At 44.3% G+C, this 27,974-nt stretch overlaps 1 protein-coding gene across 3 annotated transcripts in view; it reads right to left on the minus strand.

Annotated features, from left to right (window-relative positions):
• Positions 1-1,217: 1,217 nt before the first annotated feature.
• Positions 1,218-27,974, minus strand: part of LOC143814943 (uncharacterized) — a 551,462-nt gene continuing 524,705 nt past the window's right edge. For all 3 annotated transcript variants that reach the window (XM_077293659.1, XM_077293661.1, XM_077293660.1), the window contains exons 3-6: positions 11,684-11,947; positions 4,282-4,373; positions 3,385-3,463; positions 1,218-2,768 (exon numbers count right to left, since the gene is read on the minus strand). In XM_077293659.1, coding sequence (XP_077149774.1) covers positions 2,614-2,768; positions 3,385-3,463; positions 4,282-4,373; positions 11,684-11,947 — 590 coding nt within the window. In that variant the 3' untranslated portion in view covers positions 1,218-2,613. The remainder of the gene's footprint in view (positions 2,769-3,384; positions 3,464-4,281; positions 4,374-11,683; positions 11,948-27,974) is intronic.

Raw genomic sequence — 27,974 nt, forward strand, 5'->3', positions numbered from 1 at the left:
GTGAGGTGGTCCCTAAAATATAGTTTTGCAAGCTTTGTTGGAAAAATGAGAAATTGCTGATCAACTTTTAACCCTTATAACTTCCTAACAAGAAAAATGTTTTTACAAATAATGCATATGAGAAGTAGACATATGGAAATTGTTATTAACTATTTTGTGTGACATCCCTCTGGTTAAGGGCATAAGTATTAAAAATTGCTAAATTTTCAAATTTGTCAAATGTTTTATATTTTCATAAATGCAAATTATATCCACCAAAAGATACCACCAACATGTTGTACATGACATAAAAAAATCTCAGCATCACTGGGATAAGTTGAAGCTCCAGAGTTACCACATAAAGTGACACTGGTCAGAACACTGAAAAAAATTGTCCTGTCATGAAGGTGGAAACAGGCTGGGGGTGAAGGGGTTAAGGTGCTCAGCCATTTATTAAAATACTAGATGGTGGCCCGATTCGAACGCATCGGGTATTCTAGAATATGTATGTAGTGTATATATGAAGATTTAAGAATATTCAGTAAACGTGAGTGAACTACGTGGCACTGTGACCGACAGAACTTGTCCAGTAAATGTGACTGAACTACGTGGCACTGTGACTGACAGAACTTGTCCAGTAAATGTGACTGAACTACGTGGCACTGTGACCGACAGAACTTGTCCAGTAAATGTGACTGAATTACGTGGCACTGTGACCGACAGAACTTGTCCAGTAAATGTGACTGAACTACGTGGCACTGTGACCGACAGAACTTGTCCAGTAAATGTGACTGAATTACGTGGCACTGTGACCGACAGAACTTGTCCAGTAAATGTGACTGAACTACGTGGCACTGTGACCGACAGAACTTGTCCAGTAAATGTGACTGAACTACGTGGCACTGTGACCGACAGAACTTGTCCAGTAAATGTGACTGAACTACGTGGCACTGTGACAGACAGAACTTGTCCAGTAAATGTGACTGAACTACGTGGCACTGTGACCGACAGAACTTGTCCAGTAAATGTGACTGAACTACGTGAGAGGGGGTTAAATTCCACACCAATATTGCTGATTGCTCGCGCCAGACGCCTGCGACCAATCAGCGAAGCGGGATTTCAGTTACAGACAAACAGACAGAATTAGACGATTATATAGTAGAGTAGATGGTAGCCCGATTCTAACACATCGCGTATTCTAGAATATGTATGTAGTTTATTTATGAGATTTAAGAATAATGCAATGAATACACAGGATTTTCCAGGTAAAATATATACATTATCATTAAATTTTAATGCTCATAGACCTTAATACAACTGAACTAAATTATTAAACAGATCAAAATATATAAACCATTACATGAATATCTAACTGTATTTAAAATCAATCATAGGACGAAAGAAGTACATTGACACTATAATATATTTGTTAATACATCACACTGTGACTGACAGAACTTGTTCAGCAAACGTGACTGAACTACGTGGCACTGTGACTGACAGAACTTGTTCAGCAAACGTGACTGAACTACATCACACTGTGACTGACAGAACTTGTTCAGCAAACGTGACTGAACTACGTGGCACTGTGACTGACAGAACTTGTTCAGCAAACGTGACTGAACTACATCACACTGTGACTGACAGAACTTGTTCAGCAAACGTGACTGAACTACGTGGCACTGTGACTGACAGAACTTGTTCAGCAAACGTGACTGAACTACATCACACTGTGACTGACAGAACTTGTTCAGCAAACGTGACTGAACTACGTGGCACTGTGACTGACAGAACTTGTTCAGCAAACGTGACTGAACTACGTGGCACTGTGACTGAAAGAACTTGTTCAGCAAACGGGACAGAACTACGTCGCACTGTGAGTGGGGGTTAAATTCCGCACCAATCAGCGACGTGGGAATTCCGTTAGGCTCTGTGCACACGATGCGGATTTTGCTGAGGATCCGCAGCAGTTTCCCATGAGTTTACAGTACAATGTAAACCTATGGGAAACCGAAAACGCTGTGCCCATGCGCGGAAACGCAGCGGTTTACATTCTGCAGCATGTAATTTCTTTCTGCGGAATCCGCAGCGGTTTTACACCTGCTCCATAATAGAAAACCGCAGGTGTAAAACCGCAGTGGAATCCGCACAAAAACCGCGGTAAATCCACAGGAAAAACAGTGTTTTTGCCCTGCGGATTGATCAAATCCGCTGCGGAAAAATCCGCAATGGACCATTCTACGTGTGCACATACCCTTACAGACAGACAGAATTAGACGATTATATAGTAGATTAAAATATTTCCTAAAAGCTCTTAAATTGTCATTGAGGCAAATAAACCGTGAAGCCCCCAATACCTAACCTCTGCTGATGATCTACTGCAGGTGAAGAAATTAGGCGATTATATGGACGTTGATCTAGAAATCTCTCTCTATAAAAAGTCAAATACACATCTGTCTATATATACAGTGAATATATACATATATAAAAGTTATTAAAATGCTGATAAAAATACAAATTGTCTGACTGGGGAAAAAAAAAAAATTGCTAGGACAATTTCATGTACACAACACCAAGTAGAGCAAAAGTTTTCCATCCAGTAATCCCAGTGAATAGCGACAAATACATGTTGTGTTACAGTGCACCCCTCCCGGTCTCTGCCGCTGGTACAGACAAGACGTCCGACATCTCTACATCTCTCTGTGGGGTTTCTTCATACTCTGGGTTCCCCCTTATTCTCCCCCATATCTTGCGGATCCTGATGAGGAGGCTTTTCTCTCCAGGAAGATCTATAAGGAAATAAATCAGTTATTAGAGGCCTCTGTGTGATAGATCTCCACAAGACGGAAGGGGTAATGTCCGAGGGATGACAAGACCCCAGTAATAACAGGATAGGAAGGAGACCACCAGGAGGACATAGGTGGGAGAGGATTGTGTTATGGCCCAGAAGATCGGGGACAGCGCCAGACGAAGCAGCACCGACTGCAGCCACCACATCCAGCGGGAGAGCGGTGTATGAGATTATATCACTAGGGGGCGCTCTGTATGGTCGCCTCATTATCACAGCTCCCTCTATCAACACTCTGGGTTACAGCGCCGACACCTGTGGATTGTGCTGCAGACCTCTCCACAGATTTACTATATATTACATGTGTATACCAGGCGGTGATCGGGAGACAAGACCCCGTCCTCCCTACAATCACTATACACAGATGTGATCAGTACCTGTCTGTGAGAAGCCGATCCGTCCTCCCTACAATCACTATACACAGATGTGATCAGTACCTGTCTGTGAGGAGCCGATCCGTCCTCCCTACAATCACTATACACAGATGTGATCAGTACCCGTCTGTGAGGAGCCGATCCGTCCTCCCTACAATCACTATATACAGATGTGATCAGTACCTGTCTGTGAGGAGCTGATCCGATCTCCGGTTTCTTCTGGGCGTCTCTCCTTATCTTCGGTCTTCTTACAACACCGGCACTATAAGAAAAAGACACCGGTCACCTCCACATCTAGTCCGGTCATTAGTCATCACCTCCCAGTATCCTGTGCCGACATCCTCGTTTTTGCACTGGTCCCATATACAGAATCAGTGTGATCCTCATGGAAACAATCATCGCTGACCCTCAGTTATCTGCACATTTTGTAAACACCTTTATTCACAGTCTACGCAACCACAATGAAATGAATGTAATGAAAGGGTTCAGAGACTGTGAGGACTCTGACCGCAGGTTTTATCCTTTTATTGAGGGAGTTGAACAGAGGTCGGGGTTTTCTTTATTGTTCGGCAGCATTTTGGTCAGTGAAAAAGGAGTAAAATAGAAATATCACTAATTGTTTCATTTACTCCAGTTCTCGCCTTCCTTTTGGTATAGATGATACTTTATAGGACGGGCTGTGGTGACATTATGTGGAGATCGTTTTTTTGTCATTTATAATAAACCAGTCTCACCCGTTACCTGGATGAGTATAATGGACAATACCGGGGCGGTGACTTCACCGGGGCGAGAAATTCTTCATCTGTTCTCTGAAATACAAGGGTCTAATCTGCCCTGTGCATCGTATAGAGGCTGAGCCCCAAGACCACAACTACCACTGCTGTCACTGGTCTGTACAGGAGACGCCATAATGGAGACTCACAGGAGAGGACAAGGAATGTGTAGTGACCGGCATTGGGGAGGTCAGTGCTGGATGATGTGTGAGATGCAGTGTCTGGCGACAGGTTGGTCAGGGCTGGACGATGAGGAGTAGTGACCGGTATTGGGGAGGTCAGTGCTGGATGATACAGAAACACTCACCTTTACTAGCAGAGCGATGCAAGTCATCACCACGACTGTAAACACTATTCCAATAGTAACATATCCACCAGGAGAAGATACAGAGACAGGATCTGGGGAGAGAAACACATTTCTATTAGTCCAAGTCTGCAGTAAAATATGAACTGTCCAGGGTTAGGGAAAACACACACACACACACACACACACACACACACACACACACCTCTCACAAAATTAGAATATTATCAAAAAGTTAATTTATTTCAGTTCTTCAATACAAAAAGTGAATCTCCTATATTCTATAGAGTCATTACACACAGAGTGATCTATTTTGTGTGTTTATTTCTGTTAATGTTGATGATTATGGCTTACAGTCAATGAAAACCCAAAAGTCATTATCTCAATAAATTACAATACTTTATAACACCAGCTTGAAAAATCTGAAAAGTTGTCCTCCTGAAATGTCTGTTCAGTAAATGTACTCAGTACTTGGTCGCGGCTCCTTCTGCATCAATTACTGCATCAATGCGGCGTGGCATGGAGGCGATCAGTCTGTGGCACTGCTGAGGGGTTATGGAAGCCCAGGTTGCTTTGATAGGAGCCTTCAGCTCGTCTGCATTGTTGGGTCTGGTGTCTCATCTTCCTCCTGACAATACTCCATAGATTCTCTATAGGGTTAAGCTCAGGCGAGTTTGCTGCCAATCAAGCCCAGTGATACTGTTGTTTTTACACCAGGCATTGGTACTTTTGGCAGTGTGGACAGGGGCTAAGTCCTGTTGGAGAATGACATTTCCATATCCAGAAAGCTTGTCGGCAGAGGGAAGCATGAAGTGCTCTACAATGTCCTGGTAGACGGCTGCGCTGACTTTGGTCTTGATAAAACACAGTGGACCCACACCAGCAGATGACATGGTTCCCCAAACCATCACTTATGGTGGAGACTTCACACTAGACCTTGGAAATCAAGGTCCCAGAGTCTGGAGGAAGAGTGGAGGCCACAATCCAAGCTGCTGGAGGTCTAGTGTGAAGTCTCCACCATCAGTGATGGTTTGGGGAGCCATGTCATCTGCTGGTGTAGGTCCACTGTGTGTTATCAAGACCAAAGTCAGCACAGCCGTCTACCAGGACATTGTAGAGCACTTCATGCTTCCCTCTGCCGACAAGCTTTTTGGAGATGGAAATGTCATTCTCCAGCAGGACTTGGCCCCAGTCCACACTGCCAAAAGTACCAATGCCTGGTGTAAAAACAACAGTATCACTGGGCTAGATTGGCAGCAAACTCGCCTGACCTTAACCCCATAGAGAATCTATGGAGTATTGTCAAGAGGAAGATGAGACACCAGACCCAACAATGCAGACGAGCTGAAGGCAGCTATCAAAGCAACCTGGGCTTCCATAACCCCTCAGCAGAACCACAGGCTGATCGCCTCCATGCCACACCGCATTGATGCAGTAATGCAAAAGGACCAAGTATTGAGGGCATTTACTGAACATACATTTCCGTAGGGAACATACAAATTTTACAATCATTTTTCAAGCTGGTGTTATAAAGTATTCTAATTTACTGAGATAATGACTTTTGGGTTTTCATTGGCTGTAAGCCATAATCATCAACATTAACAGAAATAAACACGTGAAATACATCACTCTGTAATGACTCCATATAATATAGGAGATTCACTTTATGTATTGAAGAACCGAAATAAATTAACTTTGTGATGAATTTCTAATTTTGTGAGATGCTCCTGCATCTTGCATACGATGTTTCCCTGCCTGGATGTACAAAGTGCACCGATGAAGCCGAGCAGCGCACAACCAGCATCATCACTGTGCAAATCCAGGAATAATGATAATCTCAACAGCAGATTGAAAACTGATTTTATGGTTATAAATAAGCTAATAAAATGGCGTTAAAAGGGTAGATAAAGGGTTCAATAAAGATCGTGGCAGATTGGGGGGTAAGGGCAGCTGATGGTTTGGTTTTAAACTGAATTCATCATTTGCTACTGCCCTTGGGAGGTACGATATCGTTTAATGTTATTTTTGATCACAAAATAAGAGAAACATACAACATAATGGACGATTGGGAAACTTTTTGCTCTAAGGAGAAAAAAAAAAAAAAGATGATGAATCAAAGACTATTATTTTGTGCAAGATTCGACATTCATCAGTGCACCGAGGTTTACTGGACCATAAACCGGTCTACTCTGATCACAGAGCGGTGTGTGGCCTCCTTGGAAGTTTAAGTTTGATAGGCCACATTGGTACAAGAAAAGACCAATCACAGTACATGGGGTATAGAAGGTGTGGGGTACATATAATACACCAGTAACACCCTCGTACCTGTAATCTCCAGTACATGGGGTATAGAAGGTGTGGGGTACATATAATACCCCAGTAATACCCTCTTACCTGTAATCTCCAGTACATGGGGTATAGAAGGTGTGGGGTACATATAATACCCCAGTAATATCCCCTTACCTGTAATCTCCAGTACATGGGGTATAGAAGGTGTGGGGTACATATAATACCCCAGTAATACCCCTCTTACCTGTAATCTCCAGTACATGGGGTATAGAAGGTGTGGGGTACATATAATACCCCAGTAATACCCTCTTACCTGTAATCTCCAGTACATGGGGTATACAAGGGGTGGGGTACATATAATACCCCAGTAATACCCTCTCACCTGTAATCTCCAGTACATGGGGTATACAAGGGGTGGGGTACATATAATACCCCAGTAATATCCCCTTACCTGTAATCTCCAGTACATGGGGTATAGAAGGTGTGGGGTACATATAATACCCCAGTAATACCCTCTTACCTGTAATCTCCAGTACATGGGGTATAGAAGGTGTGGGGTACATATAATACCCCAGTAATACCCTCTTACCTGTAATCACCAGTACATGGGGTATAGAAGGTGTGGGTACATATAATACCCCAGTAATACCCTCTTACCTGTAATCTCCAGTACATGGGGTATAGAAGGTGTGGGGTACATATAATACCCCAGTAATACCCTCTTACCTGTAATCTCCAGTACATGGGGTATAGAAGGTGTGGGGTACATATAATACCCCAGTAATATCCCCTTACCTGTAATCTCCAGTACATGGGGTAAGAAGGTGTGGGGTACATATAATACCCCAGTAATACCCTCTCACCTGTAATCTCCAGTACATGGGGTATAGAAGGTGTGGGTACATATAATAACCCAGTAATACCCTCTTACCTGTAATCTCCAGTACATGGGGTATAGAAGGTGTGGGGTACATATAATACCCCAGTAATACCCCTCTTACCTGTAATCTCCAGTACATGGGGTATAGAAGGTGTGGGGTACATATAATACCCCAGTAATACCCTCTTACCTGTAATCTCCAGTACATGGGGTATACAAGGGGTGGGGTACATATAATACCCCAGTAATACCCTCTTACCTGTAATCTCCAGTACATGGGGTATACAAGGGGTGGGGTACATATAATACCCCAGTAATACCCTCTTACCTGTAATCACCAGTACATGGGGTATAGAAGGTGTGGGTACATATAATACCCCAGTAATACCCTCTTACCTGTAATCTCCAGTACATGGGGTATAGAAGGTGTGGGGTACATATAATACCCCAGTAATATCCCCTTACCTGTAATCTCCAGTACATGGGGTAAGAAGGTGTGGGGTACATATAATACCCCAGTAATACCCTCTCACCTGTAATCTCCAGTACATGGGGTATAGAAGGTGTGGGTACATATAATACCCCAGTAATACCCTCTTACCTGTAATCTCCAGTACATGGGGTATAGAAGGTGTGGGGTACATATAATACCCCAGTAATACCCTCTTACCTGTAATCTCCAGTACATGGGGTATAGAAGGTGTGGGTACATATAATACCCCAGTAATACCCTCTTACCTGTAATCTCCAGTACATGGGGTATAGAAGGTGTGGGGTACATATAATACCCCAGTAATATCCCCTTACCTGTAATCTCCAGTACATGGGGTAAGAAGGTGTGGGGTACATATAATACCCCAGTAATACCCTCTCACCTGTAATCTCCAGTACATGGGTATAGAAGGTGTGGGGTACAGATAATACCCCAGTATTACCCTCTTACCTGTAATCTCCAGTACATGGGGTATAGAAGGTGTGGGGTACATATAATACCCCAGTAATACCCTCTTACCTGTAATCTCCAGTACATGGGGTATAGAAGGTGTGGGGTACATATAATACCCCAGTAATACCCTCTTACCTGTAATCTCCAGTACATGGGGTATAGAAGGTGTGGGGTACATATAATACACCAGTAACACCCTCGTACCTGTAATCTCCAGTACATGGGGTAAGAAGGTGTGGGGTACATATAATACCCCAGTAATATCCCCTTACCTGTAATCTCCAGTACATGGGGTATAGAAGGTGTGGGTACATATAATACCCCAGTATTACCCTCTTACCTGTAATCTCCAGTACATGGGGTATAGAAGGTGTGGGGTACATATAATACCCCAGTAATACCCTCTCACCTGTAATCTCCAGTACATGGGTATAGAAGGTGTGGGGTACAGATAATACCCCAGTATTACCCTCTTACCTGTAATCTCCAGTACATGGGGTATAGAAGGTGTGGGGTACATATAATACCCCAGTAATACCCTCTTACCTGTAATCTCCAGTACATGGGGTATAGAAGGTGTGGGGTACATATAATACCCCAGTAATACCCTCTTACCTGTAATCTCCAGTACATGGGGCATAGAAGGTGTGGGGTACATATACCCCAGTAATACCCTCTTACCTGTAATCTCCAGTACATGGGGTATAGAAGGTGTGGGGTACATATAATACCCCAGTAATACCCTCTTACCTGTAATCTCCAGTACATGGGGTATAGAAGGTGTGGGGTACATATAATACACCAGTAACACCCTCGTACCTGTAATCTCCAGTACATGGGGTAAGAAGGTGTGGGGTACATATAATACCCCAGTAATATCCCCTTACCTGTAATCTCCAGTACATGGGGTATAGAAGGTGTGGGTACATATAATACCCCAGTAATACCCTCTTACCTGTAATCTCCAGTACATGGGGTAAGAAGGTGTGGGGTACATATAATACCCCAGTAATATCCCCTTACCTGTAATCTCCAGTACATGGGGTATAGAAGGTGTGGGTACATATAATACCCCAGTATTACCCTCTTACCTGTAATCTCCAGTACATGGGGTATAGAAGGTGTGGGGTACATATAATACCCCAGTAATACCCTCTTACCTGTAATCTCCAGTACATGGGGTATACAAGGGGTGGGGTACATATAATACCCCAGTAATACCCTCTCACCTGTAATCTCCAGTACATGGGGTATAGAAGGTGTGGGGTACATATTATACCCCAGTAATATCCTCTTACCTGTAATCTCCAGTACATGGGGTATAGAAGGTGCGGGGTACATATAATACCCCAGTAATATCCTCTTACCTGTAATCTCCAGTACATGGGTATAGAAGGTGTGGGGTACATATAATACCCCAGTAATACCCTCTTACCTGTAATCTCCAGTACATGGGTATAGAAGGTGTGGGGTACATATAATACCCCAGTAATACCCTCTTACCTGTAATCTCCAGTACATGGGGTATAGAAGGTGTGGGGTACATATAATACACCAGTAACACCCTCGTACCTGTAATCTCCAGTACATGGGGTAAGAAGGTGTGGGGTACATATAATACCCCAGTAATACCCTCTTACCTGTAATCTCCAGTACATGGGGTATAGAAGGTGTGGGGTACATATAATACCCCAGTAATACCCTCTTACCTGTAATCTCCAGTACATGGGGTATAGAAGGTGTGGGGTACATATAATACACCAGTAACACCCTCGTACCTGTAATCTCCAGTACATGGGGTAAGAAGGTGTGGGGTACATATAATACCCCAGTAATATCCCCTTACCTGTAATCTCCAGTACATGGGGTATAGAAGGTGTGGGTACATATAATACCCCAGTAATACCCTCTTACCTGTAATCTCCAGTACATGGGGTAAGAAGGTGTGGGGTACATATAATACCCCAGTAATATCCCCTTACCTGTAATCTCCAGTACATGGGGTATAGAAGGTGTGGGTACATATAATACCCCAGTATTACCCTCTTACCTGTAATCTCCAGTACATGGGGTATAGAAGGTGTGGGGTACATATAATACCCCAGTAACACCCTCGTACCTGTAATCTCCAGTACATAGGGTAAGAAGGTGTGGGGTACATATAATACCCCAGTAATACCCTCTTACCTGTAATCTCCAGTACATGGGGTATAGAAGGTGTGGGGTACATATAATACCCCAGTAATACCCTCTTACCTGTATTCTCCAGTACATGGGGTATAGAAGGTGTGGGGTACATATAATACCCCAGTAATATCCTCTTACCTGTAATCTCCAGTACATGGGGTATAGAAGGTGTGGGGTACATATAATACCCCAGTAATACCCTCTTACCTGTAATCTCCAGTACATGGGGTATAGAAGGTGTGGGGTACATATAATACCCCAGTAATACCCTCTTACCTGTAATCTCCAGTACATGGGGTATAGAAGGTGTGGGGTACATATAATACACCAGTAACACCCTCGTACCTGTAATCTCCAGTACATGGGGTAAGAAGGTGTGGGGTACATATAATACCCCAGTAATATCCCCTTACCTGTAATCTCCAGTACATGGGGTATAGAAGGTGTGGGGTACATATAATACCCCAGTAACACCCTCGTACCTGTAATCTCCAGTACATGGGGTATAGAAGGTGTGGGGTACATATAATACCCCAGTAATACCCCTCTTACCTGTAATCTCCAGTACATGGGGTATAGAAGGTGCAGGGTACATATAATACCCCAGTAATACCCTCTTACCTGTAATCTCCAGTACATGGGGTATAGAAGGTGTGGGGTACATATAATACACCAGTAACACCCTCGTACCTGTAATCTCCAGTACATGGGGTAAGAAGGTGTGGGGTACATATAATACCCCAGTAATATCCTCTTACCTGTAATCTCCAGTACATGGGGTATAGAAGGTGTGGGGTACATATAATACCCCAGTAATATCCTCTTACCTGTAATCTCCAGTACATGAGGTATAGAAGGTGTGAGGTACATATAATACCCCAGTAATACCCTCTTACCTGTAATCTCCAGTACATGGGGTATAGAAGGTGTGGGGTACATATAATACCCCAGTAATATCCTCTTACCTGTAATCTCCAGTACATGAGGTATAGAAGGTGTGGGGTACATATAATACCCCAGTAATACCCTCTTACCTGTAATCTCCAGTACATGGGGTATAGAAGGTGTGGGGTACATATAATACCCCAGTAATACCCTCTTACCTGTAGCCTTCAGTTGGTGTTCCCGGGTCTCCTCACTGACTGGGTTCGTGATCCGGACACTGAGTCTTCTCCCGATGTCGTCTCTCTGGGCTCTCGGGATAATCACCGTCCTGTTATCATCTATCAGCCGGTATCGGTCAGGTAGAAGCCCCCCGTCCACCTCCCAGGTCAGAGTCGCCTCTTCTCCAGAGAACTGGACGCTCACAGCGATGTCCTCACCCGGCCGGCTGCTGTTACTGGTCATGTTGGAGATGAGAACTGGATCTGGAAGAATCAATAGAGGGTCGGTCACCAGCAGATAAAGATGAAACCAAGTAATGTAACTTTCTTCTTGTGGACATGATTTTATTGAACCAGATGTTTTAACCTAATTCATCATTTGCGACTGCCCTTGTTAAGGAAAAAATCCGTTCAGCGTTTTTTACTGCACAGAATAAGAGAAACAGGCCACATAATGGACGATCAGGAAACTTTGCCCTAAATGAAAAAAAAAAAAAGAAAAAAAAAAAAATGCATAACAGACAAGAGGAGCAGATAGGATTTTGTGCAAGATTCAACATTCATCCGTCCAGACACCGGGGTTTATTGGACCATAACCCAGTCGTACTCTGACCAGAGCGGTGGGAGTTTACGCCCTTTAGGCCATCAATGATTGAAGATGAGACCAATTCTACTGGTTTGTGATGACGACCAGCAGACATTTACCTGCTTTATGACACATTGAAGCTTATCTGAGCGGAGGTCTGTACAGAACCATTTACTACAAAGCAGGGAGGGAAGAAAATGGAGAGACAGCTGCAGCAGTGGGACATCCTCTACCACTACCTCTATATAGCGCCATCGTGTTCCACAGCCCTTTATATAGCGCCATCGTGTTCCACAGCCCTTTATATAGCGCTATCGTGTCCCACAGCCCTTTATATAGCGCCATCGTGTCCCACAGCCCTTTATATAGCGCCATCGTGTCCCACAGCCCTTTATATAGCGCCATCGTGTCCCACAGCCCTTTATATAGCGCCATCGTGTCCCACAGCCCTTTATATAGCGCCATCGTGTCCCACAGCCCTTTATATAGCGCCATCGTGTCCCACAGCCCTTTATATAGCGCCATCGTGTCCCACAGCCCTTTATATAGCGCCATCGTGTCCCACAGCCCTTTATATAGCGCCATCGTGTCCCACAGCCCTTTATATAGCGCCATCGTGTCCCACAGCCCTTTATATAGCGCCATCGTGTCCCACAGCCCTTTATATAGCGCCATCGTGTCCCACAGCCCTTTATATAGCGCCATCGTGTCCCACAGCCCTTTATATAGCGCCATCGTGTCCCACAGCCCTTTATATAGCGCCATCGTGTCCCACAGCCCTTTATATAGCGCCATCATATCCCACAGCCCTTTATATAGCGCCATCGTGTCCCACAGCCCTTTATATAGCGCCATCATATCCCACAGCCCTTTATATAGCGCCATCGTATCCCACAGCCCTTTATATAGCGCCATAATGTTCCACAGCCCTTTATATAGCGCCATCGTGTTCCACAGCCCTTTATATAGCGCCATCGTGTTCCACAGCCCTTTATATAGTGCCATCGTGTTCCACAGACCTTTATATAGCGCCATCGTGTTCCACAGCCCTTTATATAGCGCCATCGTGTTCCACAGCCCTTTATATAGCGCCATCGTGTTCCACAGCCCTTTATATAGCGCCATCGTGTTCCACAGCCCTTTATATAGCGCCATCGTGTTCCACAGCCCTTTATATAGCGCCATCGTGTTCCACAGCCCTTTATATAGCGCCAACGTGTTGCCCTATATGTAGTATATTGCTAGCCACTGTGTTGCCCATATAGTGATACACAGGATATATGGGAGCTTTACATCTATAGTGGTTAGACTGAAAACCATCTTCCTCTAGGTAACACGCAAAGATGACAAACCTACAGCTGGGAAGAATATTAACCCCTTCCCGACCCATGACGCCACATAGGCGTCATGAAAACCCGTGCCAATCCGACCCATGACGCCTATGTGGCGTCATGGAATGATCGCGTCCCTGCAGATCGGGTGAAAGGGTTAACTCCTATTTTACCCGATCTGCAGGGAGAGGGGGAGTGGTGCTTCAGCCCAGGGGGGGTGGCTTCACCCCCCCGTGGCTACGATCGCTCTGATTGGCTGTTGAAAGTGAAACTGCCAATCAGAGCGATTTGTAATATTTCACCTAAAAAACAGGTGAAATATTACAATCCAGCCATGGCCGATGCTGCAATATCATCGGCCATGGCTGGAAAACCTGAAGTGACCACCCCCCACCCCACCGATCGCCCCCCCACCGCTCCGTTATGGGGTCCGGTCCCCTCCGTCCTGTGCTCCGCTGCCCCGTGCTCCTGCCCGCTCCCCCGTCCTGCTGTCCGCTCCCCCCGTCCTCCGATCACCCCCCCTGTGCTCAGATCCACCCCCCCACCACCCCTTCATACTTACCGATCCTCCCGGTGTCCGGCCGTCTCCTCGCTGGGCGCCGCCATCTTCCAAAATGGCGGGCGCATGCTCAGTACGCCCGCCGGCCGGCAGATTCCTTACAGGTACATTTTGATCGCTGTGGTAGGTTCTACCACAGCGATCAAAATAAAAAAAAATAATAAATAAACCCCCCCCTTTATCACCCCCATAGATAGGGACAATAATAAAATAAAGAAAATATATATTTTTTTTTTTCCCACTGTGGTTAGGGTTAGAACTAGGGTTAGAACTAGGGTTAGGGTTATGGCATGTGCGGATTTGGCAGCGGATCCGCAGCGGATCGGCCGCGGATCCGCAGCGGATCGGCCGCGGATCCGCAGCGGATCGGCCGCTGCGAATTCGTAGCAGTTTTCCATCAGGTTTACAGTACCGTGTACACCTATGGAAAACCAAATCCGCTGTGCCCATGGTGCGGAAAATTCCGTGCAGAAACGCTGCGTTGTATTTTCCACAGCATGTCAATTCTTTGTGCGGATTCCGCAGCGTTTTACACCTGTTCCTCAATAGGAATCCGCAGGTGAAATCCGCACAAAAAAACACTGGAAATCTGCTGTAAATCCGCAGGTAAAACGCAGTGCCTTTTACTTGCAGATTTTTCAAAAGTCGTGCGGAAAAATCTCACACGAATCCGCTACGTGGGCACATACCCTTAGGGTTAGGGTTGGAATTAGGGCTAGGGTTGGAATTAGGGTTACGGGTGTGTTGGGGTTAGGGTTGTGGTTAGGGGTGTGTTGGGGTTAGGGTTGGGATTAGGGTTATGGCTACAGTTGGGATTAGGGATAGGGGTGTGTTGGGGTTAGTGTTGAAGTTAGAAATGAGGGGTTTCCACTGTTAGGGCACATCAGGGGTCTCCAAACGCAACATGGCGCCACCATTGATTCCAGCCAATCTTGCATTCAAAAAGTCAAATGGTGCTCCCTCCCTTCCAAGCCCCGACGTGTGCCCAAACAGTGGTTTACCCCCACATTTGGGGTACCAGCGTACTCAGGACAAACTGGGCAACAACTGTTGGGGTCCAATTTCTCCTGTTACCCTTGCAAAAATAAAAAATTACTTGCTAAGACATAATTTTTGAGGAAAGAAGAATTATTTTTTATTTTCACGGCTCTGCGTTGTAAACTTCTGTGAAGCACTTGGAGGTTGAACGTGCTCATCACACATCTAGATAAGTTCCTTGGGGGGTCTAGTTTCCAAAATGGGGTCACTTGTGGGGTGTTTCTACTGTTTAGGCACATCAGGGGCTCTGCAAATGCAACGTGACGCCCGCAGACCATTCCATCAAAGTCTGCATTTCAAATGTCACTACTTCCCTTCCGAGCCCTGACGTGCGCCCAAACAGTGGTTTACCCCCACATATGGGGTATCACTGTACTCACAACAAACTGGGCAACAAACATTGGGGCCCAATTTCTCCTGTTACCCTTGTGAAAATAAAAAATTGCTTGCTAAAACATATTTTTTGAGGAAAGAAAAATGATTTTTTATTTTCACGGCTCTGTGTTGTAAACTTCTGTGAAGCACTTGGGGGTTGAATGTGCTCATCACACATCTAGATAAGTTCCTTGGGGGGTCTAGTTTCCAAAATGGGGTCACTTGTGGGGTGTTTCTACTGTTTAGGCACATCAGGGGCTCTGCAAATGCAACGTGACGCCAGCAGACCATTCCATCAAAGTCTGCATTCCAAAACGTCACTACTTCCCTTCCGAGCCCCGGCATGTGCCCAAACAGTGGTTTACCCCCACATATGGGGTATCAGCGTACTCAGGAGAAACTGGACAACAACTTTTGGGGTCCAATTTCTCCTGTTACCCTTGCAAAAATAAAAAATTCTGGGCTAAAAAAATATTTTTGAGGAAAGGAAACACATTTATTATTTTCACGGCTCTGCGTTATAAACTTCTGTGAAGCACTTGGGGGTTCAAAGTGCTCACCACACATCTAGATAAGTTCCTTGGGGGGTCTAGTTTCCAAAATGGAGTCACTTGTGGGGAGTTCCTACTGTTTAGGCACATCAGGGGCTCTGCAAATGCAACGTGACGCCCGCAGAGCATTCCATCAAAGTCTGCATTCCAAAACGTCACTACTTCCCTTCCGAGCCCCGGCATGTGCCCAAACAGTGGTTTACCCCCACATATGGGGTATCACCGTACTCAGGAGAAACTGGACAACAACTTTTGGGGTCCAATTTCTCCTGTTACCCTTGCAAAAATAAAAAATTCTGGGCTAAAAAAATATTTTTGAGGAAAGGAAACACATTTATTATTTTCACGGCTCTGCGTTATAAACTTCTGCGAAGCACTTGGGGGTTCAAAGTGCTCACCACACATCTAGATTAGTTTCTTGGGAGGTCTAGTTTCCAAAATGGGGTCACTTGTTAGGGAGCTCCAATGTTTAGGCACACAGGGGCTCTCCAAACGTGACATGGTGTCCGCTAATGATTGGAGCTAATTTTCCATTCAAAAAGCCAAATGGCGTGCCTTCCCTTCCGAGCCCTGCCGTGTGCCCAAACAGTGGTTTACCCCCACATATGGGGTATCATCGTACTCAGGACAAACTGGACAACAACATTTGGGGTCCAATTTCTCCTATTACCCTTGGAAAATTAAAAAATCCTGGGCTAAAACTCATTTTTGAGGAAAGAAAAATTATTTTTTTATTTTCACGGCTCTGCGTTATAAACTTCTGTGAAGCACCTGGGGGTTATAAGTGCTCACTATGCATCTAGATAAGTTTCTTGGGGGGTCTAGTTTCCAAAATGGGGTCACGTGTAGGGGAGCTCCAATGTTTAGGCACACAGGGGCTCTCCAAACGCGACATGGTGTTCGCTAACGATTGGAGCTAATTTTCCATTCAAAAAGTCAAATGGCACGCCTCCCCTTCCGAGCCTTGCCGTGCACCCAAACAGTGGTTTACCCCCACATATGAGGTATCAACATACTCAGCAGAAATTGCCCAACAAATTTTAGTATCCATTTTATCCTGTTGCCCATGTGAAAATGAAAAAATTGAGGCTAAAAGAAATTTTGTGTGAAAAAAAAGTACTTTTTAATTTTTACGGATCAATTTGTGAAGCACCTGAGAGTTTAAAGTGCTCACTATGCTTCTAGATAAGTTCCTTGGGGGGTCTACTTTCCAAAATGGGGTCACTTGTGGGAGCGCTCCAATGTTTAGGCACACGGGGGCTCTCCAAACGTGACATGGTCTCTGCTAGCGATGGAGATCATTTTTCATTCAAAAAGTCAAATGGCGCTCCTTCCCTTCCGAGCCTTACAATGTGCCCAAACAGTGGTTTACCCCCACATGTGAGGTATCAGTGTACTCAGGAGAAATTGTCCAACAAATTTTAGGATCCATTTTATCCTGTTGCCCATGTGAAAATGAAAAAATTGAGGCTAAAATAATTTTTTTGTGAAAAAAAAGTACTGTTTAATTTTTACGGATCAATTTGTGAAGCACCTGGGGGTTTAAAGTGCTCACTATGCTTCTAGATAAGTTCCTTGGGGGGGTCTAGTTTCCAAAATGGGGTCACTTGTGGGGGAGCTCCAATGTTTAGGCACACGGGGGCTCTCCAAACGCGACATGGTGTCCGCTAAAGATTGGAGCCAATTTTTCATTCAAAAAGTCAAATGGCGCTCCTTTCCTTCCAAGCCCTGCCGTATGCCCAAACAGTGGTTTACCCCCACATATGAGGTATCAGCGTACTCAGGACAAATTGGACAACATCGTTCGTGGTCCAGTTTTTCCTTTTACCCTTGGGAAAATAAAAAAATTGTTGCTAAAAGATCATTTTTGTGACTAAAAAGTTAAATGTTCATTTTTTACTTCCATGTTGCTTCTGCTGCTGTGAAACACCTGAAGGGTTAATAAACTTCTTGAATGTGGTTTTGAGCACCTTGAGGGGTGCAGTTTTTAGAATGGTGTCACTTTGGGGTATTTTCAGCCATATAGAACCCTCAAACTGACTTCAAATGTGAGGTGGTCCCTAAAAAAAATGGTTTTGTAAATTTTGTTGTAAAAATGAGAAATCACTGGTCAAATTTTAACCCTTATAACTTCCTAGCAAAAAAAAAATTTGTTTCCAAAATTGTGCTGATGTAAAGTAGACATGTGGGAAATGTTATTTATTAACTATTTTGTGTCACATAACTCTCTGGTTTAACAGAATAAAAATTCAAAATGTGAAAATTGCGAAATTTTCAAAATTTTCGCCAAATTTCCGTTTTTTTCACAAATAAACTCAGAAATTATCGACCTAAATTTACCACTAACATGAAGCCCAATATGTCACGAAAAAACAAGATCAGAATCGCTAGGATCCGTTGAAGCGTTCCTGAGTTATTACCTCATAAAGGGACACTGGTCAGAATTGCAAAAAACGGCAAGGTCATTAAGGCCAAAATAGGCTGGGTCATGAAGGGGTTAATGACAAAAGGGCGTCTACTGCTAATCTTGGGTCAGCTCAGGCACTCATCTATTAACAGCTGAATAGAAACTATAAAAATATGGAATCAAGTCGGAGAACTTAGAAAAAATACAACAACACATGACAAGGAAAGCAAGAGAAATCCCCAAACATTCTTTACAAATAAAAAAACCCCAAAATCTGCAGATGTAGTGGTGATGGGGAATTGGTGACTGAAGATCCAGGGAAAGTAGAATTACTGAACAGTTCTTTATATGCCAGAGAGGAAAGTGATGGATGGACCCGACCGCAATGTCTAATATATTCAGATGGTTAAAAAGAAATGATCCAAGCGAAGCTCAATAAATATCAATGAACACGGCCCCGGGCAGACAGGCTGCCCCCAATAAGTCTGAAGGAACACTGCTCGGTTATTGCGGTGCCCTGTATATAATCTATAGAGTCCAGTGACTGGTGCGAGACACTGGCACAAAGCTCATGTGGTGCCCATAATCACAAAGGGTCCCAGGTCTTTACTGGGTAACCACAGAGCAGAAAGATTAATATCCAGGGGCTTGAAAAGGACAAAATACAGGAATATGTAATATAAAATATAAGTGATCACCACTGTGGTTATACTAAGGACAGAAGTTGTCAGACCAACCAGATACGATTTTATGCAGAGGTGCATAGAAACTTTGACAGAGGAGCTGTGAATATATAGTATATACAGAGCATTTGACTACAGAGAGGAGCTGTGGATATATTTTATATACAGAGCGTGTGATTACAGAGAGGAGCTGTGGATATATAGTATATACAGAGCGTGTGACTACAGAGAAGAGCTGTGGATATATAGTATATACATGGTGTGACTACAGAGAGGAGCTGTGGATATATAGTACATACAGAGCGTGTGACTACAGAGGGGAGCTGTGGATATATAGTACATACAGAGCGTGTGACTACAGAGAGGAGCTGTGGATATATAGTATATACAGAGCGTGTGACTACAGAGAAGAGCTGTGGATATATAGTATATACATGGTGTGACTACAGAGAGGAGCTGTGGATATATAGTACATACAGAGCGTGTGACTACAGAGGGGAGCTGTGGATATATAGTACATACAGAGCGTGTGACTATAGAGGAGCTGTGGATATATAGTATATACAGAGCGTGTGACTACAGAGAGGAGCTGTGGATATATAGTACATACAGAGCGTGTGACTACAGAGGGGAGCTGTGGATATATAGTACATACAGAGCATGTGAACACAGATGAGCTGTGGATACATAGTATATACAGAGCGTGTGACTACAGAGAGGAGCTGTGGATATATAGTATATACAGAGCGTATGACTAGAGAGGAGCTGTGGATATATAGTATATACAGAGTGTGTGACTACAGAGAGCAGCTGTGGATATATAGTACATACAGAGCATGTGAACACAGATAAGCTGTGGATACATAGTATATACAGAGCGTGTGACTACAGAGAGGAGCTGTGGATATATAGTATATACAGAGCGTGTGACTACAGAGAGGATCTGTGGATATATTTTATATACAGAGCGTGTGATTACAGAGAGGAGCTGTGGATATATAGTATATACAGAGCGTATGACTAGAGAGGAGCTGTGGATATATAGTATATACAGAGTGTGTGACTACAGAGAGCAGCTGTGGATATATAGTATATACAGAGTGACTACAGAGAGGAGCTGTGGATATATAGTACATACAGAGCATGTGAACACAGATGAGCTGTGGATACATAGTATATACAGAGCGTGTGACTACAGAGAGCTGTGGATATATAGTATATACAGAGCATGTGACTACAGAGAGGAGCTGTGGATATATAGTATATACAGAGTGTGTGACTACAGAGGAGCTGTGGATATACAGTATATACAGAGCGTGTGACTAGAGGAGCTGTGGATATATAGTATATACAGAGCGTGTGACTATAGAGAGGAGCTGTGGATATATAGTATATACAGAGCGTGTGACTATAGAGAGGAGCTGTGGATATATAGTATATACAGAGCGTGTGACTATAGAGAGGAGCTGTGGATATATAGTATATACAGAGCGTGTGACTATAGAGAGGAGCTGTGGATATATAGTATATACAGAGCGTGTGACTACAGAGAGGAGCTGTGGATATATAGTATATATAGAGCGTGTGACTATAGAGAGGAGCTGTGGATATATAGTATATACAGAGTGACTACAGAGAGAAGTGGATATATAGTATATACAGAGCGTGTGACTACAGAGAGGAGCTGTGGGTATATAGTATATACAGAGAGAGGCTGTGGATATATAGTATATACAGAGAGGAGCTGTGGATATGTTTTTTTGGACTTTGCTCTAGGGCAGTGTTCCCCAAGTTCGGTCCTCAAGAGCAACCAACAGGTCATGTTTTCAGGATTTCCTTAGTATTACCCAGGTGAGAATTCTATCATCTAGACAGGCAACAATTCCATCACCTGGGCAATACTAAGGAAATCCTGAAAACATGACCTGTTGGTGGCTCTTGAGGACTGGAGTTGGGGACCCCTGATCTAGGGAGTAAAACTTGGGAGTCACTTGTAGAGAGGGATCTGATTATATATTGAGGAGCAGATTAAATAACGGCACAGTGTCAATCTGCGGCTTCTGAGGCGAGCAGGATATTGCCGTGCAGATTATGTGGCATGGACTCATGTGACTCGGATGTAAAGCGACTTCTCGTTAGTGCGTCCTCATCTGGAATATGCAGCTCTGTTCTCCATAGTTTTAAAGGGGTACTCCAGGGAGAACATTTTTTTGTACTGTCCCTGCCTCTCACAGACTATAAAGATGAGATGCCAAGTGCAGCTTTATGATATTAATAACCCTAGTAACTGTGCAACAGCAGCTTCTGTAATGTCCCAGACAAAGGGGCTGAGCAGTGCAGTATAGAGCAGTTGCTGTCATGCTGGCCCCGATAGTAGCCCCCAGTCTGCAATCTGAGGTGAGGAGGCGTGGCCTCCAGTGACCACAGTGCACAGGGTGCAGAAAATACCGCGCGGAAACTCTGCTGTTTATTTTCCACAGCATGTCAATTCTTTGTGCGGATTCTGCAGCGGTTTACACCTGCTCCATAATAGGAATCCGCACAAAAAACACAGGAAATCCACGGTTAATCCACAAGTAAAACGCAGGGCGTTTTACCTGCGGATTTTTCAAAAATGTTGCGGAAAAATCCGCACACGAATCCGCAACGTGGGCATATAGCCTTACTGCCCTAACAGTAAAGAATCCTCTTCTATGTTGGTGGGAAAACCTTCTCTCCTCCAGGCGCAGAGAATGCCCCCTTGTGCCCCTCACCTTCCTTGGTATAAACAGATCCTCAGCGAGATATTTGTACTGTCCCCTTATATACTTATACATGGTTATTAGATCGCCCCTCAGTAGTCTTTTTTCTAGACTAAATAATCCTAATTTCGCTAATCTGGGTATTGTAGTTCCCCCATCCCCTTTATTAAAGGGTATCTATCACCTCATTTTGCAGCTATAAACTGCAGCCACCGCCATCAGGCACTTATCTACAGTATTCTGCAATGCTGTAGAAAAGCCCCCGATGTATCCTGAATAATAAGAACAACAAGTTAGATTATACTCACCCAGGGGCGGTCCCGCTGCGGGCCGATGGGAGTCGCAGGTCTGGGGCCTCCCATCTTCATGTAATGACGTCCTCTTCTTGGCTTCCTTCTGCGGCACTGGCGCCGGGAAAGGTCAGAGATCTGCCCTGTTGCAGTGTGCAGGCACAGAGTAAGGTCAAAGAGGCACAGCACCTGCGCACTGCAGTACTTTGCTCTGCCCTCAACAGGGCAAATCAGTACGCCTGCGCCAGAGCCACAACAGCAGCAAGGAAGGACAACATCGTATGAAGATGGGAAGCGCCGGACCCGGACCGCGACGCCCATCGGACCGGTCCGGGACCGCCCCTGGGTGAGTATAATATAACTTGTTTTTCTTATCTTTCAGGTTACATCAGGGGCTTATCTACAGAATGCTATAGATAAGTCCCTAATGGCAGTGGCCGCAATTTATAGCGGCAAAATGAGGTGACAGATTCCCTTTAATTTTGTTGCCCTCCTTTGTTCTCACTCTAGTTCCATTCTATCCTTCCCGAGCACCGATGCCCAAAACTGTACACAGTACTCCATGTGCGGTCTAACCAGAGATTTGTACAGAGGCAGTATAATGCTCTCATCATGTGTATCCAGACCTCTTTTAATGCACCCCATGATCCTGTTTGCCTTGGTAGCCGCTGCCTGGCACTGACTGCTCCAGGTAAGTTTATCATGAACTAGGATCCCCAAGTCCTTCTCCATGTCAGATTTACCCAGTGGTTTCCCGTTCAGTGTGTAATGGTGATATTCATTCCTTCTTCCCATGTGTAGAACCTTACATTTATCATTGTTAAACCTCATCTGCCACCTCTCGGCCCAAGTTTCAAACTTATCCAGATCCATCTGTAGCAGAATACTATCTTCTCTTGTATTGACCACTTTACATAGTTTTGTATCATCTGCAAAAATCGATATTTTACTGTGTAAACTTTCTACCAGATCGTTAATGAATATGTTGAAGAGAAGAGGTCCCAACACTGACCCCTGCGGTCCCCACTGGACACAATGACCCAGTTAGAAAGCAGAGGGTGGTTATAAATGGTAGATTCTCTATCACTGAGCCAGTTACTTGCCCATTTACACACATTTTCCCCCAGACCCAGCATTCTCATTTTGTGTACCAACCTCGTGTGGCACAGTATCAAACGCTTTGGAAAAATCAAGATATACCACGTTCAATCACTCACCTTGGTCCAGTCTATAGCTTACGTCTTCATAAAAGCTGATTGAATTGGTGTGACAAGAGCGATTCCGCATAAACCCATGCTGATATGGAGTTACAGAGTTATTCTCATTGAGATAATCCAGAATAATCCAGAATAACATCCCTCAGAAACCCTTCACATATTTTAACAACAATAGAGATTTGAGTTACTGGCCTATAATTTTTAGGTTCACTTTTAGAGCCCTTTTTCAATATTGGCACCACATTTGCTATGCGCCAGTCCTGTGGAACAGACCCCGTCGCTATAGAATCCTTGAATATAAGAAATAATGGTTTGTCTATTACATTACTTAGTTCTCTAAGTACTCGTGGGTGTATGCCATCCGAACCCGGAGATTTATCTATTTTAATCTTATTTAGCCGGTTTTGCACCTCTTCTTGGGTTAAATTGGTGACCCTTAACCCCCAAGGGTGGTTTGCATGTTAATGACCGGGCTAATTTTTACAATTCTGACCACTGTCCCTTTATGAGGTTATAACTCTGGAACGCTTGCATGGATCCCGGTGATTCTGACAATGTTTTCTCAAGACATATTGTACTTCATGATAGTGGTAAAATTTCCTTGACATTACTTGTGTTTTGGGGAAAAAACAAAACAGAATTTGGCGAAAATTTTGCCATTTTCCAACTTTGAATTTTCATGCCCTTAAATCACAGAGATATGTCACACAAAATACTTAATACCGTATATACTCGAGTATAAGCCGAGATTTTCAGCCCAAATTTTTGGGCTGAAAGTGCCCCTCTCGGCTTATACTCGAGTCATGATCGGTGGTGGGGTCGGCGGGTGAGCACTGTCATATACTCACCTAGTCCCGGGGCTCCTGGCGCTGTCCCTGCAGTCACACTGTCTTCGGTGCCGCAGCTCTTCCCCTGTTCAGCGGTCACGTGGGACCGCTCATTAGAGAAATGAATAGGCTGCTCCACCTCCCATAGGGGCGGAGCCGCATAATTCATTTCTCTAATCAGCGGTGCCGGTGACCGCTGACAGAGGAAGAGGCTGCGGCACTGAAGACCAGCTGTCCGGGGGAAGGAGCGGGACGCCGGGAGCAGGTAAGTATGACATATTCACCTGTCCGCGTTCCACACGCCGGGCGTCGCGCCATCTTCCCGGCGTCTCTCCGCTCTGACTGTGCAGGTCAGAGGGCGCGATGACGCATATAGTGTGCGCGCCGCCCTCTGCCTGATCAGTCAGTGCGGAGAGACGCCGGGACGGGACGCTGAGGAGCTGCAAGCAAGAGAGGTGAGTATGTGTTTTTTTTTTTTTATTGCAGCAGCAGCAATGGCACAACTTTATGTGGAGCATCTATGGGGCAACGGAGCAGAGCACTATATGGCACAGCTATGGGGCAACGGTGCAGAGCACTATATGGCACAGCTATGGGGCAACGGTGCAGAGCACTATATGGCACAGCTATGGGGCAACGGTGCAGAGCACTATATGGCACAGCTATGGGGCAACGGTGCAGAGCACTATATGGCACAACTATGGGGCAACGGTGCAGAGCATTATATGGCACAGCTATGGGGCAACGGTGCAGAGCATTATATGGCACAGCTATGGGGCAACGGTGCAGAGCACTATATGGCACAGCTATGGGGCAACGGTGCAGAGCACTATATGGCACAGCTATGGGGCAACGGTGCAGAGCACTATATGGCACAGCTATGGGGCAACGGTGCAGAGCACTGTATGGCACAGCTATGGGGCAACGGTGCAGAGCACTATATGGCACAGCTATGGGGCAACGGTGCAGAGCACTATATGGCACAGCTATGGGGCAACGGTGCAGAGCATTATATGGCACAGCTATGGGGCAACGGTGCAGAGCATTATATGGCACAGCTATGGGGCAACGGTGCAGAGCATTATATGGCACAGCTATGGGGCAACGGTGCAGAGCACTATATGGCACAGCTATGGGGCAACGGTGCAGAGCACTATATGGCACAGGTATGGGGCAACGGTGCAGAGCATTATATATATGGCACAGCTATGGGGCAACGGTGCAGAGCATTATATATATGGCACAGCTATGGGGCAATGGTGCAGAGCATTATATATATGGCACAGCTATGGGGCAACGGTGCAGAGCATTATATATATGGCACAGCTATCTATGGGGCAACGGTGCAGAGCATTGTATATATGGCACAGCTTTATGTGGAGCATCTATGGGGCCATAATGAACAGTATGGAGCATCTATTTTTAATTTTGAAATTCACCGGTAGCTGCTGCATTTTCCACCCTAGGCTTATACTCGAGTCAATAAGTTTTCCCAGTTTTTTGTGGCAAAATTAGGGGGGTCGGCTTATACTCGGGTCGGCTTATACTCGAGTATATACGGTAAATAACATTTCCCACATGTCTACTTTACATCAGCACAATTTTGGAACCAAATTTTTTTTTTTGTTAGGGAGTTATAAGGGTTAAAAGTTGACCAGAAATTTCTCATTTTTACAACACCATTTTTTTTTTTTTTTTTTAGAGACCACATCACATTTGAAGTCACTTTGATGGGTCTATATGATATAAAATAACCAAGTGTGACACCACATTCAAGAAGTTTATTAACCCTTCAGGTGTTTCACAGGAATATTTGGAATGTTTTCTTTTTTTTTTTTAAATGAACATTTTACTTTTTTTTCACAAAACATTTACTTCAGATCCAATTTGTTTTATTTTATTAAGGGTAACAGGCGAAATTGGACCCCAAAAGTTGTTGTACAATTTGTCCTGAGTAATCAGATACCCCATATGTGGGGGGGAACCACTGTTTGGGTGCACGGCAGCGCTCGGAAGGGAAGGAGCGCCGTTTAACTTTCCAGTGCAAAATTGGTTGGAATTGACATAAGACGCCATGCTGCATTTGGAGAGTCCCTGATGTGCAAAAACAGTAGAACCCGCCCACAAGTGACCCCATTTTGGAAAGTAGACCCCCTAAGGAACTTATCTAGATGTGTGATGAGCACTTTGAACCCCCAAGTGCTTCACAGAAGTTTATACTATAGAGCCGTAAAAATAAAAAAAATAATTTTTTCACAAAAATGACCTTTTTGACCCCAATTTTTTATTTTCTTAAGGGTAACAGGAGAAACTGGACCCCAAAAGTTGTTGTCCAATTTGTCCTGAGTATGCTGATACCCCATATGTGGGGGGGAAACCACTGTTTGGGCGCATGGCAGAGCTCGGAAGGGAAGGAGCGCCTTTTGAAATGCAGACTTAGATGGAATGGTCTGCCGGCGTCATGTTGCATTTTCAGAGCCACTGATGTACCAAACCATAGAAACCCCCCACAAGTGACCCCATATTGGAAACTAGACCCCCAAGGAACTTCTCTAGATGTGTTGTGAGAACTTTGAACCCCCAAGTGTTTCACTACAGTTTATAACGCAGAGCCATGTAAATAAATCTTTTTCCCACAAAAATGAAATTTTATGTTCCCCAAGGGTAACAGGAAAAACAACAAATGTTGTTGTACAATTTGTCTTGAGTACGCTGATACCCCACATGTGGGGGTAAACCACTGTTTGGGCGCACAGCAGAGCTCGGAAGGGAAGGAGCACTGTTTTACTTTTTCAATGTAGAATTGGTTGGAATTGAGATTGGACGCCATGTCGCGTTTGGAGAGCCCTGATGTGCCTGAACAGTGGAAACTCCCCAACCCTAACCATAACCCTAACCACACCCAACCCTAATCCCAACCGTAAATGTAATCCAAACCCTAACCTTAGCCCTAACCCTAATGGGAAAAAATAGTTTTTTTTTTATTTTATTATTTTTCCCTAACTAAGGGGGTGATGAAGGGGGGGTTTGATTTACTTTTATAGCATTTTTTTTTAGCGGATTTTTATGATTGGCAGCTGTCACACACTAAAAGACGCTTTTTATTGCAAAAAATTGCTTTTGCGTCTCCACATTTTGAGAGCTATCATTTTTTCCATATTTTGGTCCACAGAGTCATGTGAGGTCTTGTTTGTTGCGGGACAAGTTGAAGTTTTTATTGGTAACATTTTCGGGCACATGACATTTTTTGATCACTTTATTCCGATTTTTGTGAGGCAGAATGACCAAAAACCAGCAATTCATGAATTTCTTTTTGGGGGCTGTTTATACCGTTCCATGTTTGGTAAAATTGTTAAGCAGTTTTATTCTTCGGGTCAGTACGATTACAGCGATACCTCATTTATATCATTTTTTTATGCTTTGGCGCTTTTATACAATAAAAACTATTTTATAGAAAAAAATAATTTTTGCAGCACTTTATTCTGAGGGCTATAACTTTTTTTATAAAAATTTTTCACTGATGATGCTGTATGGTGGTTCGTTTTTTGTGGGTCAAGATGACGTTTTCAGCGGCACCATGTTTATTTATATCCGTCTTTTTGATTGCGTTATTCCACTTTTCGTTCGGCGGTATGATAAAGCTTTTTTTTTTTTTTTTTTTTACAGTGTTCACTTAAGGGGTTAAT

The sequence above is a fragment of the Ranitomeya variabilis genome, chromosome 3 (genome assembly GCF_051348905.1).
Source record: "Ranitomeya variabilis isolate aRanVar5 chromosome 3, aRanVar5.hap1, whole genome shotgun sequence".
Classification (NCBI taxonomy): Eukaryota; Metazoa; Chordata; class Amphibia; order Anura; family Dendrobatidae; genus Ranitomeya; species Ranitomeya variabilis.